Source organism: Symphalangus syndactylus, chromosome 4, assembly GCF_028878055.3.
Source record: "Symphalangus syndactylus isolate Jambi chromosome 4, NHGRI_mSymSyn1-v2.1_pri, whole genome shotgun sequence".
In the NCBI taxonomy this organism is placed as follows: Eukaryota; Metazoa; Chordata; class Mammalia; order Primates; family Hylobatidae; genus Symphalangus; species Symphalangus syndactylus.
The window spans coordinates 67,617,947-67,632,024 of NC_072426.2; the positions used below are offsets into that span (position 1 = coordinate 67,617,947).

The window sequence follows — 14,078 nt, forward strand, 5'->3', positions numbered from 1 at the left end:
TTTTCCTTAAGTGTCGGCGGGTCTGAGAAATAAAGGGAAGAGTACAAAAGAGAGAAATTTTAAAGATGGGTGTCCAGGGGAGACATCACATGTTGGCAGGTTCTGTGATGCCCCCTGAGCCATAAAACCAGCAAGTTTTTATTAGCAATTTTCAAAGAGGAGGGAGTATACAAATAGGGTGTGGGTCACAGAGATCACATGCTTTAAGGACAAAAGATCACAAGGCAAATGGGCAGGGCAAGGTCACAAGGTCAGGGAGAAACTAGAATTATTAATGAAGTTCCAAGCCCTGCTGTGCATGCATTGTCATTGATAAACATCTTAACAGGGTTCAAGAGCAGTGAACCAGTCTGACCAGAATTCGCCAAGCTGTAATTTCCTAATCCTAGCAAGCCTGGGGGCGCTGCAGGAGACTAGGGCATGTTTCATCCCTATCTACGTCTGCATAAGGCAGACACTCCCAGGGCAGCCATTTGAGAGGCCCACCCTGGGAATGCATTCTTTTCCCAGGGCTATTAATTATTAATATTCCTTACTGGGGAAAGAATTCAGCAATATTTCTCTTACCCGTTTTCAGTAATAAGAGAAATATGGCTCTGTCCTGCCAGGCTCCCAGGCAGTCAGACCTAATGGTTATCTCCCTTGTTCCCTGAACATCACTGTTATCCTGTTCTTTTTTCAAGGTGCCCAGATTTCATATTGTTTAAACACACATGATTTACGAATAATTTGTGCAGTTAACACAATCATCACAGGGTCCTAAGGCGACATACATCCTTAGCTTATGAAGATGATGGGATTAAGAGATTAAAGACAGGCATAGGAAATCACAAGAGTATTGATTGGGGAAGTGATAAATGTCCATGAAATCTTCACAATTTATATTCAGAGATTGCAGTAAAGACAAGCATAAGAAATTATGAAAGTATTAATTTGGGGAACTAATAAATGTCCATGAAATCTTCACGATTTATGTTCTTCTGCCATGGCTTCAGCCGGTCCCTTCATTCGGGGTCCCTGACTTCCCGCAACACCCTGAAGATTGGCAACATTATATAGTTCTGATGTAATTATGACAATGACGGGTTAAAAAAAAGCTTGTTCCTGACTATATTCTTTTGAATTCATTTAATTTAATACATTGATCAGACATACATCAAGCTCGTAGTATCCAAATATTTACCAATAGAGAAATTTACCCCCAAGTTTACTATCCTACAACCACCAGCACTGAGCCATTTCCCTGTGGTTACCCTTATAAAGACTTACTAAGAAAATATTATCTTTGTTTGATTTTGGGGTTTTCTTGAGAGACACAGTCTCACTCTGTTGCTTAGGCTGGAGTGCAGTGGCACAATCACGGTTCACTGCAGCCTCAACCTCTTGGGCTCAAGTGATCCTCTGGCCTCAGCTCCCAAGTAGCAGGGACAACAGGTGCACGCCACCACACCCAGCTAATTTTTTTTCTTTTGTAGAGACGAGATCTCACTATGTTGCCCAGGCTGGATATCATCTTTAGTAAAGACTTTTTACTAACCCTTGAGGAAATGCTACATTTTAAAGAACTAAGTGGGAGTTATGGTGACCTCGTGATTAAACTGTAAGAACTCAGTACCCTCAAAGGAATGTGAAAACTACTCAACCATAGACTGAGAAAAAAGCCCCTGGCATCAAGATTAGATTGACTCAGAGGTCACTGAGCCCCACTGTCAGCACCACTACAGCCTGGTAGCTGTAGGGCCAGGGGCCCTAAGTGGCAGGGGCCACTAAGCCAGGTTACAGTCAGGTGGGCTTTAGAATGTCTTACAGTGTGCTCATAAATGAGCCTTTGACTAATAAGGTAATAAGCTCATCACTTTTCTGCATAAAATACCAAAAGAAGAATAAGCCAATATTCCTAAATAAGATAGAGATCTTCAAAAGCTTTCTAAAAAAATAAATGAATAGTCTGTGTTTTGAAAGACTATTTATTTTAGGAAAAATAAACCAATTCTAGACCGGGCACAGTGGCTCACACCTGTAATGCCAGCACTTTGGGAGGCTGGGGTGGGTGGATCACAGGTCAGGAGTTCGAGACCAGGCTGGCCAATATGGTGAAACCCCATCTTTACTAAAAATACTAAAATTAGCCAAGCGTGGTGGTGGGTGCTTGTAATCCCAGCTACTCAGGAGGCTGAGGCAGGAGAATCATTTGAACCCAGGAGGCAGAGATTACGGTGAGCTGAGATTGTGCCATTGCACTCCAGCCTGGGCAACAGAGTGAGACTCCGTCTCAATAAAAACAAAAATAAAAAATAAACCAATTCTAGTTAGCATCTACTTTATATTCCCAATAAGATTCAGAAAAGTTTAGATTTTATGAAAGAAGGGATAAGATACAAGATAGTTGGCTTAGAGGAAGGGGTGCTGGTTAAAAGGTGTTAGGATGGCAACCATATTTCTTTCTTTCTTTTTTTTTTTTTTTGGTTTTTTTTTTGAGATTCAGTCTCACTCTGTCACCAGGCTGGAGTGCAGTGGCAAGATCTCGGCTCACTGCAAGCTCCGCCTCCCAGGTTCAAGCGATTCTCCTGCCTCAGCCTCCCGTGTAGTGGGGATTACAGGTGTGCGCCACCACACCCAGCTAATTTTTGTATTTATTTATTTATTTTTTTTTTTTTTTTGAGATGGAGTCTCGCTCTGTCGCCCAGGCTGGAGTGCAGTGGCGCAATCTCGGCTCACTGCAAGCTCCACCTCCCGGGTTCAAGCCATTCTCCTGCCTCAGCCTCCTGAGTAGCCGGGACTACAGGCGCCCGCCACCACGCCCGGCTAATTTTTTGCGTTTTTAGTAGAGATGGGGTTTCTCTGTGTTAGCCAGAATGGTCTCGATCTCCTGACCTTGTGATCCGCCTGCCTCGGCCTCCCAAAGTGCTGGGATTACAGGCGTGAGCCAATGGCAACCACATTTCTTAAGATGAGGACTGTGTTTTCTCTTCCCATGGTGGAGGAGAGTTTAAGTGAACGTGTGTAGTCTCTCTGTACCCATTCCCTCATTCCTGCAGCCAGTGGGGGAAGTGTTCTAATGGGTCAGAGTCTGGGAGTTTTGCAGGACCACGTTTAAGTATTGTTACTGTAAGGCAAGAACAGGAAAGAGGCTGGGCACGATGGCTCACACCTGTAATTCCAGCACTTTAGGAGGCTGAGACAGGAGGCTCACTTGAGCCCAGGAGTTCAAGACCAGCCTAGGCAACATAGTAAGACCCCCGTCTCATTTTTATTAAAAAAAAAAAAAAAAAGGAATAGGAAAGAGGCCCCTTTTAGTCTCTTGGACCTGCCTTCACCCAAAGCCCGTTTGGTTTTTGCTATTTCTTTGTTGTGGCCAAGTGAATATAGTCATAGGTTTTAGGTTTGCTTGGCCAAACAGCCCTGCCAACAGGTAGGCTCTCAAGATTTTAGGCTAAGGAAAACTTTTACTACGACAGACTGCATCCTCAGACAGCTTTTCTCCTCCAAGTAACTGGATATTTCTTTCTTTGATGTCATGACTTAAGTCATTACAGAATTTTATGTATATTTTTTATATATTTATATTTTTATATGTATATATATATAGTGTGTGTGTGTGTTCAGCATTACAAGAAATTATTTCTTCTTTATAAAAATTAACTACCTCATTCTCATTGCTCTCAATTGACATATTCTGTTTCAAGATCTTCCTTCTAGAATAATTTTTAAGCTGTAATTGTCTATAGGGGAAAAATTACATAAAACATTTTCAAGTTACAATATGGTTTTCAGAGAACATACTAAGGGAGAAAATGTGTAAATAATACATGGTTTTTGACTTGCTGAGTAAAGTGTGCTACAGAAATGTTTGTATCATGAATAACTTTGATGGGGGGATCTTTTTTCACAGAGTTTAGGAGTTGACACTCTCCCTCCTCCTGACCCTAATCCACCCAGAGCTGAATTTAACTACAGTGTGGGGTTTAAAGATTTAAATGGTAAGCATAACAATTTCTTTTCTTAAGTAATTCAAAATCATAATGATGATTCAAATCAGTATGAAACTATAATTTGAAAACTAAATTAAAGGAACCTAAACATCATGATGAAATATCATTGTTAAAATCATGGATTTCAGACTGGGTTTTACTGTGTCTGGATTGAATTGAGAGAGTCAAGAAGATATTTTTGCCAATAATGAAAGGGAACACCATTCTGCATTTGTGAGAAGTCTCAAAATGATCTTGTTTTTTAAAGTAAGGGGAGTTTCTTCTTATTACTAAGCCCATAGAGTAACAAGGAGTAGCATATAAAAATATTAATAAGGAAATGTCCCTTCAGTGGTAGAAATCAACTATTTCATAATGATTAATAAATATGAATCGATACTTCATAATATTTTATTTAAAATATTTTTTAATTTATATATAATATATACTTATGTGTAATTTAGTCTACTTGACATTTTTTCATTTTTCCTGAACTTGTCACTTTATTTTATTACCAAAAATCTCTCAGCCATGCATGGTGGCTCACACCTGTGACCCCAGCACTTTAGGAGGCCAAGGCAAGAGGATTGCTTGAGCTCAGGAGTTTGAAACCAGCCTGGACAACATGGCAAGACCCCATCTCTACAAAAAATAAAAAAAAAAATTAGGCAAGCATAGTGGCATGTGCCTGTGGTCTCAGCTACTTGGGAGGCTGAGGCAGGAGGATCAAGGCTGCAGTGAGCTGTGTTTCTGCCACTGTACTCCACCCTGGGCAACAGAGTGAGATTCTATCTCAAGAAAATAAAAAACAAAACAAAACAAAAACTCTCTATTTAAGTGGAGACATCTTTAGGCCACATGCTGTTCATATTATAATAAGTCTTGAGGCCAGGTGCGGTGGCTCATGCCTGTAATTCCAACACTTTGGGAGGCCAAGGCGGGCGGATCACAAGGTCAGGAGACTGAGACCATCCTGGCTAGCACGGTGAAACCCCGTTTCTACTAAAAATACAAGAAATTAGCCAGGCGTGGTGGTGGGTACCTGTAGTCCCAGCTACTTGGGAGGCTGAGGCAGGAGAATGGCGTGAACCCGGCAGGCAGAACTTGCAGTGAGCTGAGATCGCGCCACTGCACTCCAGCCTGGGTGGCAGAGCGAGATGCCATCTCAAAAAAAATAAAAATAAAAATAAAAAATAAATCTTGAAGTAATCACTTTCAAATTAGTGAGAACTCCCTGCAACTCTGGAAAAAGATTTCCCAAAGACTTGCAGTGACTACCAAAAATGTGAAAAGCAAAATAGGAGAGAAGTTCAATTACAGAAATCCAGAATTCCAAGTTTATTTCTGTCCTTCTCTGGATGTTTTTCTTTTTTTTTTTTTCAGGCAAAGTCTCTCCCTGTCACCCAGGCTGGAGTGCGGTGGTGGGATCTCCGCTCACTGCAACCTCTGCCCCCTGGGTTCAAGCGATTCTCCTGCCTCAGCCTCCCGAGTAGCTGGGACTACAGGCATGTGCCACCATGACCAGCTAATTTTTATATTTTTAGTAGAGACAGGGTTTCACCATGTTGGCTAGGCTGGTCTCGAACTCCAGACCTCAGGTGATCCAACTGTTTCAGCCTCCCAAAGTGCTGGAATTACAGGTGTGAGCCGTGGCGCCCAATCAGGATTTCTTTGTTTCTATCATTTCCAGTAGTTTTGTAGTAAACCATTAGGTGCCAGTGACTGTTTCTTGATAAATTATAATATACCTCTTTTGATTTTCTTTTTCCTACACTCTTTTTATTTGCCGCATAAATTTATTATTCCTGCCAGTCATTTCCATCAAGATGGTAACATTCATGAAGCTTTTTACAAAAGCAGGCCAGGCATGGTGGCTCTTGCCTATAATCCCAGCACTTTGGGAGGCCGACGCTGGTGGATCGCTTGAGGTCAGGATTTCAAGACCAGCCTGGCCAACTTGATGAAACCCCATCTCTACTAAAAATACAAGAATTAGCCGGTCAAGGTGGCGGGCACCTGTAATCTCAGCTACTCGGGAGGCTGAGGGACGAAAATTGCTGGAACCCAGAAGGCAGAGGTTGCAGTGAGCCAAGATCGTGCCACTGCACTTCAGCCTGGACAACAGAGCAAGACTCTGTCAAAAAAAATAAAATAAAATAAGATAAATAAATAAATAAATGCTATACACTTTTGTAAAATTATGATTGCAATAGATAACATACACTTGCACATATGAACAATGCAAATTTAGCCTCACCAATTCATAGCAGCCGCATGCTTTATAATCAGTTCAATTAAAATTAAAATTTAATCAATATTTCAATTTAATTGTAGTCATCTCAACTAACACTTTCTAAGCACTAACTCAGTGCCTGGTATCACAGTACTGACAATGATAGGAGCAATGATACCCAGCAAGATATAAACATAGTGATGTTACACTACAGTAATAAGACACTCTTCTCATTAAGGAAACAAGATGTACATATGTGGCCTAATTTGGATACAGGACAAGACAATTAAAAACTACTGCTATGTATGGAAAATTAAATTTGTATGGAATTAGATTAAGAATAGATTTGTTCTGTCTTCACTTTAAAACACTGCTAAAACGAGTTCAAAATATTTTGCCGAGGCTGGGTGCGAGCATGTAATCATGCTTTTAATTCCATCACTTTGGGAGGCCAAGGCAGGGGAATCACTTAATCCCAGGAGCTTGAGACAAATCTGGGCAACATAATGAGACCACTGTCTCTACAAAAATTAAAAAATTAGCCAGGCATGCTTGTATGTGCCTGTAGTCCCAGCTACTCGGGAGGCTGAGGTGGGAGGATTGCTTGAACTCGTGAGGTCAAGGCTACAGTGAGCTATGATCCTACCACGGCACTCCAGCCTGGGCAACAGAGGTTGCAATGAGCCGAGATCGTGCTGCTGCACTCCAGCCTGGGTGACAAAGCGAGACTCTGTCTCAAAAAAAAAAAAGAAAAATTATATATAAAAATGGCTTACAGTAAAATAAACCCTTTTTACACATTTAGGAAACCCAAACTTTAGTCCAAGTACTGTAAACTAGCACTATTAGCATTACTGTGATATGCTGTGCGACATTTATGATGATGATGTCTAACAAACAAAGCTTTGTTGTTACTGAGTAGGCTTTATTCCAGCTGCTCCCATTTCCTCAGTCTGGTTCATCCTATCTATAGCAGCTAGAATTCTCCTCATGGATCACTTCCTTCCTGTCCATCCTTTGTTCATTATATTCACTATATAATGTATGCCTGATCATCAAAGTACTCCACCAAGACTACTCACCAACACCACCCCAACTACACCACATGATCTAATCAACGTTCAGGATCACACATCTGCTCTACCGTAGTAATCTCACAACTGGAAGAAATCCTAAGGCCATCTCTCCTCCCTCCCTCTCACTCTGAAAATGTATCTCTTTCCTTTCTTTTAAAAGTTAACTCCCAGCTTACTGTCTTCATTAAGTTTCTACCATTTAATCCTATAATTTTTTAACTCCCTGCCACCTATGGTGCTTTAATTTCTGCTATTTATCATTAATTGCTCTTGGCTGGGCACAGTGGCTCATGCCTGTAATCCCAGCACTTTGGTAGGCTGAGATAGAAAGATTGCTTGCATCCAGGAATTTGAGACCAGTCTGGGCAACATGACAAAACCCTGTCTCTACACAAAATACAAAAATTAGCTGGACCTGGTGGCATGCCCCTGTAGTCCCAGCTGCTTGGGAGGCTGAGTTGGGAGGATTGCTTGAGCCTGGGAGGCAGAGATTGCAGTGAGCCAAGATCACACTACGGCACTCCAGCCTGGGCAATAGAGTGAGACTCTGTCTCAAAAAAAAGAAAGAAAAAAGAAAAGAAAAAATTGCTCTGTCTCTGAATATGAAGTTTTCTACAGTTAGGTGGTGAGCCTATAGAAGCTCCATCTTCACCCCAAGGTCACAGGCACATTAAACCCCCGTTGGTTGAAATCCAGTTTCTTCTAAATAGCAGCAGTACTCTCTTTGCCCTCCAAATGCTTAGGGAAAACTCCCCTTCCATCCATTTCCAATGCTACCCTCTCTGATACTTTTTTAAAACTCTAAGATGTTACACTATAGGATTTCCTACTTAGGCATCTATTCATGTGCTTGGATTTGACTTTATAGCTGGTATGTCAGATGCCCCAGTGTAGAAAACACATTTCCCCCAATTTTTTTTCTTGGTGTTAGAAACTCACTCGGATTAACCATGTGACAAATGCAGCAGCAGTTCTTTTAGGAATTCCTATGCTTGTGCTGTTGAATTAAAATATTCTCAATCTTCTCATTGTATCATAACCAATCAAAATAATGACTCCTTTCTACTCAAATATCATGCTTAAAAATTATCTTCTTTCAGTTTTTCCAGATGCAAACAGTTTTTCATACCATTAATGTAATTTTCCCTACTAGAGTCCTTAAATGCACTGGAAGACCAAGATTTAGATGCTCTCATGGCAGATCTGGTAGCAGACATAAGTGAGGCTGAGCAGAGGACAATCCAGGCACAGAAAGAGTCCTCGCAGAATCAACATCATTCAGCATCTCTACAGGCATCAAATTTCAGCGGTGCAGCCTCTCTTGGTTATGGAACAAATGTTGCTGCCACTGGTATCAGCCAATATAAGGATGACTTACCACCTCCACCAGCGGATCCTGTGTTAGACCTTCCACTGCCACCACCACCTCCTGAACCTCTCTCTCAGGTAAGTGTGTGGGACCAGAGATGGCAGGGCCATCAACCTGTGCTACCTATCACTGATGTTCTTTGAAGTGATCATTACATTCCTAAGTTTGTACATCCAAAGATCTGAGGTACTAAAAAACAAAGATACAGAGCATGCTCATTGCAAAGCTAGACCTCTCCGTAAGCAAGCCACATGGGTGTGTATCAAGAATGTATTAGGGCCATGTTTAGGATTTACTATAATTTGCTTAAAAAATATTTGTATGCAAACACTCTTTGATAAAACTCAATCTTTTGGGGAAATGTTTTATTAACATCATATTGAAATGTGGAACTGATTATATATTTCCATGTCCCTGTTCTTAGCTCAGTACATAGAGAATAGAAGGCATTCATTATGTATTTTCTGAGTAGATTGAAACTGAATTTTGTTGAACTTGGCAGCCCTGTTCAGTAGGACAGGTACATCCACGCATCTCTTGTAATGTCATAGTTGGGGAGGGTGTTACATAGCAGGCAGGTGATGGGTGCTTGATACTGATAAATTTCTGAATATTGAAAAACAGACAACTGGAAAGTTTAAATGATCATTATTTGGGATATTAACTCATAGTATGTCTCTCATAAAAGTAGAAAGAGCACTTTTAAGGATTTTCTTTTTAGAGTAAGCCAAATATTTTAGAGGAGAGTCCAGTTCAATTTCCTGTGGCTTCCACGGTTGTCACACTGTGTCATGATGTTTGGTACTCACAAATAAGACCCTAGGGACCCTGAAAGGTCATACAACAAAATATTGAATATAAATCAAATATTAAATTATACTCTATCACACACAGTGCTCTATTGTGTATTTATTTTAGAAAATTTATGTGAAAATGGAGATCAATATAGAACAGAGACTCTTAATGTAGGGTCCATGAAGATTTCAAGGGGGCTATGCACCCCCGAAAGTAAACAAAGTAGAAAGTTGAATGGACTTGTGAAGCTTTATGGGCTTTCTTAAAGGGGCTTGTGGCTCAAAAAACAATTTGAGAACCACTGCTATAAAAAGATACATGCCTATAATTCAAGTAATTAGAATGTAACCAGAACAGCTCATTTCCTCATCATTATAAATAGAAGAGAGACTTAACTTGCAAAAATCAAAGAGCTTTGGGCTCATAAAATACTTCACTCACTTTTCAGCCTGTTCATATGAGCTTGTCAGTGCTTTTGTTTTTTGGTGAATTGTAAATTTAAATTTCAGTCTCTCTGGCCGGGCGTGGTGGCTCACGCCTGTAATCCCAGTACTTTGGGAGTCCGAGGCGGACAGATCATGAGGTCAGGAGATGGAGACCATCCAGGCTAACACGGTGAAACCCCATTTCTACTAAAAATACAAAAAAATTAGCCGGGCATGGTGGCGGGCACCTGTAGTCCCAGCTACTTGGGAGGCTGAGGCAGGAGAATGGTGTGAACCCGGGAGGCTGAGCTTGCAGTGAGCCGAGATCGCGCCGCTGCACTCCAGCCTGGGCGACAGAGCGAGACTCCATCTCAAAAAAAAAAAAAAAAAAAAATTCAGTCTCTCTTAACCTTTGGGGGCATTAAGAATCTCTTTAAGAATCTAATAAAAAATTAGAAATCCCCATAAAGACATCCTGATCCAAAAGTATGCATATAATTTCAGGGAGCGTTCAAATCCCGGAGATGTGTCAGTCTATAGATTCCTTGGGTCGGATCCCAGTTTGTGAGCCAAGCAGATTTTTGTGGTCTAAATATACGAGCCACTGTTAAAGTCATCATTTCATCTTTTAAGTTACCATCCCCAAGCTATAAGGAGTGACTGCCTTCTATATCTTTGAGTTGAAGAATTTTGTTACAGTCATTTAAATTCTGAAAATTGAATGTTTCAGGTGATGGATACCCCATTTATCCAGATGTAATTATTACACTTTGTATGTCTTTAAAAAGTAATTAATAAATTCTGAAAATCAAGCATGTGAAATTTCGTATCTTTTGTTAATATAAAGTAGCTGAGACACTAGCAATGACAGAAGTGATTACTCACTGGTATTACTTAATGGACTGTATTGAAGAATATCTTGCCCTTTTCCAGGAAGAGGAAGAAGCCCAAGCCAAGGCTGATAAAATTAAGCTGGCGCTGGAAAAACTGAAGGAGGCCAAGGTTAAGAAGGTGAATCTTGAATCCCTTTTGCATGGGGGTAGTTAAATTAAGGACCTGTGATTATGCTTAATGATAAAAAACAAAATGAAGCCAGGCACTGTGGCTCACACCTGTAATCCCAGCACTTTGGGAGGCCAAGGTGGGTGGATCATGAGGTCAGGAGATCGAGACCATCCTGGCTAACATGGCAAAACCCCGTCTCTATTAAAAATACAAAAAATTAGCTGGGAGTGGTGGCGGGCGCCTGTAGTCCCAGCTACTCGGGAGGCTGAGGAAGGAGAATTGCTTGAACCCAGGAGGCGGAAGTTGCAGTGAGCTGAGATTGAGCCACTGCACTCCAGCCTGGGAGACAGAGTGAGATTCCATCTCAAAAAAAAAAAAAAAAGAAAAGAAAAAATAAAATGTTGAGTGATACTTTCCAAATAGTTGTAATTTTCAAAAACTTTTAAGGACAAAGATAAGAGTATACAATTGTTCTTTCTATAACATCAGTTAGCTCACTTGTGATTGATAAATAAGGGACTTGTGTTAATATAAATGTAGAGGTTTCCTTGGCTTGTACATGATTTTTTTTGCTGGCTTATACATGAATTTTCCTGGGAGCTGGAATGGTGGGAGTAGAATTATACCTTCAACAAGAAAGGAAAGGGCCTTTGGCTTAGCTGCTGTACAGGCAGGGGCCCTTTCAGCTCTATCTTAAGAAATTTTTAAACAAGTTTGCACATCCAGGGCTCCCTTCCTTTGAGCTGCCCTCTCCAGGACTTTGCAAAGTTCTTCATTGATAGCAGGTGGTGCCACCTTTGGGGACTGCCTAACTGGGTCAGAGCTCAGCTTCTGTCAGCCTGGCCTCCGCTTTTCCTCAATTGCTCTTGTGCACTTTTCCTATGCCCTGGGGCAGCCGTCAGCCCTGCTGCTGACCTAGATGTCCAAGTTATCTCCCAGGGCACCAAATGCTGTTTTTACTGGTGGTCTGGTTTCAAAATAGTTTTTGAGTAATCTGCCCTTAACCCTACTTTCCTAATAAGCCTGTAACTTGATCATGCAATTTTTCACAGAGTATAGGTTTTTGAAGAATACATGTATTGTAACAACAGATACAGCTGTATTTAACCTCACTATATATCTAATATATCTAACGATAATAAAGTGTTAATAATAGTTAGGCTGGGCGCGGTGGCTCACGCCTGTAATCCCAACACTTTGGGAGGCCGAGGCGCGCAGATCACCCGAGGTCAGGAGTTCGAGACCAACCTAGCCAACATGGCGAAACCCCGTCTCTACTAAAAGTACAAAAATTAGCTGGACGCAGTGGTGTGCACCTGTAATCCCAGCTACTCGGGAAGCTGAGGCAGGATAATCATTTGAGCCCAGAAGGCAAAGGTTGCCGTGAGCCAAGATTGCACCACTGCACTCCAGCCTAGACTCCAGAGCGAGACTCTATCTCAAAAAAACAAAAAATTAAAAAAAAAATAGTTAATTTGGTAAAGTAAGGGAAAAATGAAACAGTCTTCATCGTGTTTTGTTTTGAGACAGGGTCTTGCTCTATCACCCAGGCTGATCATGGCTCACTGCAGCCTTAAACTCCTGGGGTCAAGCAATCCTCTTCCCTCAGCTTCCTGAGTAGCTGGAACCACAGGCATGTACCACCATGCCCAGCTAATTTATTTTTATTTTTTGTAGAGTTGAGGCCTCCCTATGTTGCCTAGGCTGGTCTCGGACTTCCAGGCTCAAGCGAGCCACCCATCTCAGCCTCACAAAGTGCTGAGATTACAGGTGTGAGCCACGATGCCTGGCTCTTCATCTGATTTCAACTACTGAAGCAAATAACATCTCTGAGACTCATTCAGAATTTTCTGCTGAGAGTTGTGTGAATCGTCCTTTTCACATAGGGCTTTACGCTTTCTATTCCCATGACACCTATCACAGTTCTCTGAATGAAGGTGTTCAATACCTGCCGATGGATGGATATTCAGGAAGTAGTTCTTGGCTACCCCTGGAGCCAGACTTTCAAGGTTCATCTAGGGGAGTCTTCCCAGATTAGTCTGGTTCCACTCATTCCAAACGTGCCCAAATTTTCTTACCATTCTTCTCCCCCATTTTCTGCAACTGATTAATTCCACAGTCAATCACTGGAACTCCACATCCTCATCTGCCTTGCCCTTTTCTCAAACCTTGGTTAAATCCAACTTTCCTCCTGCTCAGTCCTGGGCGCTCAGTGAGCTACCCTGGTGCAATCACTCTCTCACCTACAAAACCATTTTTTTAAGAGACGAGGGTCTCACTATGTTGCCCAGGTTGGTCTCAAACTCCTGGCATCAAGTGATCCTCCCACCTGGGCCTCCCAAAGTGCTGGGAGTATAAGCATGAACCACCACACCTAGCCTCAGCTAATGATTTTGTTGCCCATTTTGCATGGAAAATAGATGCAGTCAAAATAAAAGTTGTGCAAGCTCCCACCAAGACATCTACCTATCTACCTGCGTGCATCTCTACCCATATATCCCATATTCTTTCCTTAACAATGGATAAATCATTATGTTTCTGCCGAGGGCCAGCCTCTTCTCTTGGGCTGCAGTCTCTCTTTCTGTCCTCCTCTGCTCAAAAGTCTCTGATGTCTGACCATCTCACACATGAAGCCAGAATGAATCCTCCCAGTGGCCTCCAGTCCCTACATGACATGGCAACCAGTCACCTCCCTGGCCTCATCTCCCAGCATTCACTCCTTCATTCACCCCATTCTAGCTGCCTGGTCTCCTGGCTGCCCCTTAAGCACTCCAGGCCTGCCCTTGCCTTGGGACCTTGCCACTTTGCAAGTCCTCTGCCTCTTCCCTGGATTCTGTGTAGGTTCGCTGTGTGCCTCCTTTAAGTCTTTTTTTTTTTTTTTTTTTTTTGAGACGGAGTCTCGCTCTGTTGCCCAGGCTGGAGTGCAGTGGCGCAATCTCGGCTCACTGCAAGCTCCGCCTCCCGGGTTCACACCATTCTCCTACCTCAGCCTCCTGAGTAGCTGGGACTACAGGTATGTGCCACCATGGCCCACTATTTTTTTAAATTATTTGTAGAGAAAGGATCTGGCTATGTTGCCCAGGTTGGTCTCAAACTCCTGGCTTCAAGCAATCCTCCCACTTCAGCCTGTCAAAGTGCTGGGAATACAGGCATGTAATAATAGTTAAAATAGTTAATTTGGTAAATTAAGGGAAAGATGAAATA

At 41.9% G+C, this 14,078-nt stretch overlaps 1 protein-coding gene across 3 annotated transcripts in view; it reads left to right on the forward strand.

The window, feature by feature from the left end:
* The window catches only part of APBB1IP (amyloid beta precursor protein binding family B member 1 interacting protein), a 128,538-nt gene that overhangs the window by 54,783 nt on the left and 59,677 nt on the right, over nt 1-14,078 (forward strand). For 2 of the 3 annotated variants that reach the window (XM_055274928.2, XM_063637292.1), the window contains 3 exons: nt 3,893-3,980; nt 8,434-8,726; nt 10,803-10,880. In XM_055274928.2, the coding sequence (XP_055130903.1) occupies nt 3,893-3,980; nt 8,434-8,726; nt 10,803-10,880 (459 nt within the window). The remainder of the gene's footprint in view (nt 1-3,892; nt 3,981-8,433; nt 8,727-10,802; nt 10,881-14,078) is intronic. The other variant, XM_063637293.1, reaches the window with a different exon arrangement.